We start from the raw sequence: 4,774 nt of genomic DNA, 5'->3' as shown, positions 1-4,774 counted from the left end.
GGGGGGGGGGGGGTTCCATTAGTTATAGCCGCTAGTAAGAGCGAGTCCAACATATTGCATTCATTGTAGTTGGAGGGGGATGGAAAGTCAAGAGGAAAGGAGGAAAAAGATTGAAAGAAATTTAGCGAAGGCAACATCGGGGAGTGAATCACCAGAGTACTAAGAGCCCTGAGCCATCTCAGAAATGAGCATATCAAAGCGTCAAAGCTCCATTCTGAGAACGCCTCCAAGGCACCTGATAATAATTTAAGCTTAATGTGTGACAAATGACAGTGACACGATGTAATACAAAATGAGTAGATGCACAGTGGAGAGGAAGAAAAGAAGAGACCATCTCCAGTTAGGAGAAATGAGTAGACCGGTGCCACCACCGCGACGACCGGATGCTCTCAGACTATGAGAGAACACATAGTGAGATGAAGAGAGAGCAGCACTGTTCTCTGGGGAGATCCATGTCTCCGTCAGGGCCAAAAAGTTAAAGGACTGAAGGGCAGTTCCCAAAAGGGTTGTGCACCAGGGGTACACTAAACTAGAWGGGTTGCAGCCAAGTAAAGCCTACAGGGAAAGAAGCGAACTGGGATAGAAAACACACACATAGTTGACAAAGCTACAAAAGAGCAAAATGAGATAATCAGAAAATAACTAGGTAAGATACTTGAGAGAGAGAGTGATGTGGAGCCTTCCTCGAAGACGGTCTTAGTTTTGCTGACACGACCACCGCTTACACGGAGAAACCAGGGGAGACTGAAGAACTAAAAATAATTCCTAATTGTCTAGCAGAGGTGGAGAGCCCACCTCCCTGTACTAATTACTGATTGCCTAGGAGGTGAAACCACTCCCCCTCCAATACAGCCTCTGATTACCAACACAACAACAGTAACACATTGCCCTTCCCCTTAATCCTGGTTGATGTGTCAACAACTAACTGCAAATGATGATCAGTCAGCAGTTCACTGGGAAAACAGGAAACACGTAAAGTAGACGGCTCTAGCTAGCAAAACACAGTACTAGACCACAACAGATAAAGACAAAAAAATTGTACTCGTCACCAACGTTCCCTCTCATTTTTTTCGGCACTGAGCAACTTTCCGGTCTGCTGAGCGCAAACTTGAACGTTGTGAAAATTCTGTGCGACTTCCTGTGCACTTTTATTGTGAACACTGAGGCTGTACCCGCTTTAAGCTATAGTTTCAGACAGTCGTCAACTAGGCTACTGTGGCTATTTGATCACAAAGTAGGCCTACCAGAGTGGTCTACCTGTCAATGGTGTGTACGGGAGGAGAAGTCAGGTGCAGGAGAGCAGCGTGTAGTGAACAGGCGCACTGGAAGTCCGTTCCAAAATACACAGCACATAACAACAACAATGTGCCAAAAACACGGAACAAAAGTAAAGCGCCCGACAATAATCCACAAAACCAACAAACAATTACACACAAAGACATGGAGGGGAAACAGAGGACTAAATACATGCAATAATTATGGAATGAAAACCAGGTGTGAAATGGAACAAGACAAAACCAATGGAAAATGAGAAATGGAGCGGCGATGGCTAGGAAGCCGGTGACGTCGATCGCCAAACGCCACCCGAACAAGGAGAGGAGCCGACTTCGGTGGAAGTCGTGACACTACCATCAAAAACAATGGATAAAATGCATCCCATAACATTTTAACATGGAAATATATATCATCCAGCCTACAGTAGCAGACAGTGTGTGGTGTTCAATGTAGTCCTACATTCKATGAGACTTTTGAAATAAACATGCAGGGCTTGACATTAACCTGTTTATCCACATGTCCTTCAGATAAGGATGTGATTGAAAATGTTGTTTGACAAGAAACCACTTTACAAAATAAAATGCATTATTTTTCCCATACCATTATTACAGAGATTCAGAAAAAGTATGCTACTGTCTATTGGCTACTTAGTTTATACAACAACCCCCACAAAAAAATTAAAAAATAAAAAACGACAAAAAAATGAATCACTGCACCTTTAAGACAAAAGAAAAAGCTCTTTATCCGACTTGCTTTTCAAAGACGCTTCGAAATGTCCACGTTTTGTGCTCTTGTAGGAAGCAATCACTCCCCCATTGGTGACTACAAATMATCTAGAACTGGGCCCACGAGGCTACATGCAGCTCTCACATGATCTCAGAACAAGTGCATCTACTCACTACCGCTCATGCTGTAAACACAGTCCAGTTCAAAGTGAATGGCACAGATCCATATATGGTAATGGTCTATTTGCAAAAAGGCCTACTGCAGCTCTGATTGGTTACGCCTCACCGGTCTATGTAGAGTATAGGCCTGACCTACTGCAGCTCTGATTGGTTATGCCTCACCGGTCTGTGTAGAGTATAGGCCTGACCTACTTGAGCTCTGATTGGTAATGCCTCACCCGGTCTGTGTATAGTAATAAGGCCTGACCCTACTGCAGCTCTGATTGGTTTATGCCTCACCGGTCTATGTAGAGTATAGGCCTGACCTACTGCAGCTCTGATTGGTTATGCCTCACCGGTCTAATGTAGAGTATAGGCCTGAACCTACTGCAGCTCTGATTGGTTATGCTCACCGGTCTATGTAGAGTATAGGCCTGACCTACTGCAGCTCTGATTGGTTATGCCTCACCGGTCTATGTAGAGTATAGGCCTGACCTACTGCAGCTCTGATTGGTTATGCCTCACCGGTCTATGTTAGAGTACGGTGCAAGTCATGCATATCAATGCAATAGAATCCTACTCGATGTGTTCAAATCTCTTGCATAGTTAGTTTTTCATGCTAAGTCTTGCATAGTTTGTTCGTTCGTTATGTTCCATTGAAAGTGGCTAATATTGCTTTGATTCAATCACAATTCTAACAGGAAATGGAAACATTGACAGTGTTAACTAATGGGGAAAACTCTAGAAGTTCAGTGAAGTCAATGTGGTGTTCTCAGTGCGGGCTGAATATTTACTCTGAGGGCAGTTGAGGGGAGCTGGATTATTTACTCTGAGGGCAGTTGAGGGGGGGTTATATTTACTCTGAGGCAGTTTAGGGGAGCTGATAATTTATCTACTCTGATAGGGCAGTTGAGGGGCAGCTGGCTGATATTTACCTCGAGGGCAGTGAGGGAGCCTGATATTTACTCTGAGGGCAGTTGAGGGAGCTGATATTTACTCTGAGGGCAGTTGAGGGAGCTGATATTTACTCTGAGGGCAGTTGAGGGGGGGTTATATTTACTCTGAGGGCAGTTGAGGGGAGCTGATATTTACTCTGAGGGCAGTTGAGGGGAGCTGATATTTACTCTGAGGGCAGTTGAGGGGAGCTGATATTTACTCTGAGGGCAGTTGAGGGGAGGGGTATATTTACTCTTGAGGCAGTTGAGGGGAGCTTGATATTTACTCTGAGGGCAGTTGAGGGGAGCTGAAGCATTATTTACTCTGAGATGGAGGTTTGAAGGGAGCTGATATTACATCTGAGGGCAGTTGATGGGGAGCTGATATTTACTCTAGGGGCAGTTTGAGGGGAGCTGATATCTTTTACTCTGAGGGCAGTTTGAGGGGAGCTTGAATTTACTCTGAGGGAGTTGAGGGGAGCTGATATTATTGGAGTGGGGTACAGTGTTACAGTGTTACAGTGTTACAGTGTTATAGTGTTATAGTGTTACAGTGTTATAGTGTTATAGTGTTACAGTGTTACAGTGTTATAGTGTTACAGTGTTACAGTGTTACAGTGTTAGTCAGCAGAGTCCCTGTCCATCTTCCCCCTGACGCTAGGACAGCAGAGTCTCTGTCCATATCCCCCCTGAAGCTAGGACAGCAGAGTCCCTGTCCATCTTCTGAAAACATCTGAATATCTTAATATCTGAGTACCTTAATTAATCCTCCTCACCTAAAAAACACATAACCAGCACTGGAGCTTAACCCCCGTCCCCATCTAGCTCTGACTCGGCTGATAGCTATACTTTCTATCTGCGAAATGTGGTTGTCCCAACTAGTTTCAGATGAATGCACTGACTGTAATTGGRTCTGGATAAGAGCATCTGCTAAATGACTAACATGTAAATGTGTGMTTTTTTTTAACCTTTATTTAACTAGGCAAGTCAGTTAAGAACAAATTCTTATTTTCAATGACGGTCTAGGAACAGRYGGTTAACTGCCTTGTTCAGGGGCAGAACGACACATTTRTACCTTGTCAGCTCGGGGATTCGATCTTGCAACCTTTCGGTTACTAGTCCAATGCTCTAACCACGAGGCTACCCTGCCGCCCAGTAAATGTGTGTGCGTATCTATACATACCAGTGTGTGTCTTCATGTGTTCGTCAAAGTACTGCTTCATGTTGAAGTCCTTGCCGCACCACTGGCACATGAACTGTTTGTGTCGGTCCGAGTGGATGGACATGTGTGGCGCAGCTGTACTTATACTAACCGCTTCATATACATTCTATAAGAACAGAAGACAGCTGGTACTATTATATCTGGAAGGCGTCATTTACAGTTCTATAGGGAACAGAGAGACAGCTGTACTAATACCTGGAGAACCACTAAATTACAGTTCTATAGGGAGACAGAGAGACAGCTTTACTAATACTGGAACCACTCATAAGTTCTATAGGGAGACAGAGAGACATGCTCGTACAATACTGAACCACTCATACAGTTCTATAGGAACACGAGAGAACAGATGGTACTCAATACCTGGAACCGGACTCATTACAGTTTCTATAGGAGACAGAGAGAACAGCTGTACTTGAATACGTGGAACCACTCATTACGTTCTATAGGGAGACAGAGAG

General features: G+C 44.3%; 1 protein-coding gene across 1 annotated transcript in view; it reads right to left on the bottom strand.

Moving 5' to 3' along the window:
- LOC112075039 (zinc finger protein 652-like) overlaps positions 1 to 4,355 on the bottom strand; it is a 29,451-nt gene extending 25,096 nt beyond the window's left edge. The window contains exon 1 of the mRNA XM_024142094.2: positions 4,278 to 4,355. Coding sequence (XP_023997862.2) covers positions 4,278 to 4,347 — 70 coding nt within the window. The 5' untranslated portion in view covers positions 4,348 to 4,355. The remainder of the gene's footprint in view (positions 1 to 4,277) is intronic.
- Between the last annotated feature and the right edge of the window lie 419 nt (positions 4,356 to 4,774).

Source organism: Salvelinus sp. IW2-2015, unplaced genomic scaffold (genome assembly GCF_002910315.2).
Source record: "Salvelinus sp. IW2-2015 unplaced genomic scaffold, ASM291031v2 Un_scaffold2950, whole genome shotgun sequence".
In the NCBI taxonomy this organism is placed as follows: Eukaryota; Metazoa; Chordata; class Actinopteri; order Salmoniformes; family Salmonidae; genus Salvelinus; species Salvelinus sp. IW2-2015.
This window is presented reverse-complemented; position numbering and strand designations above follow the sequence as displayed.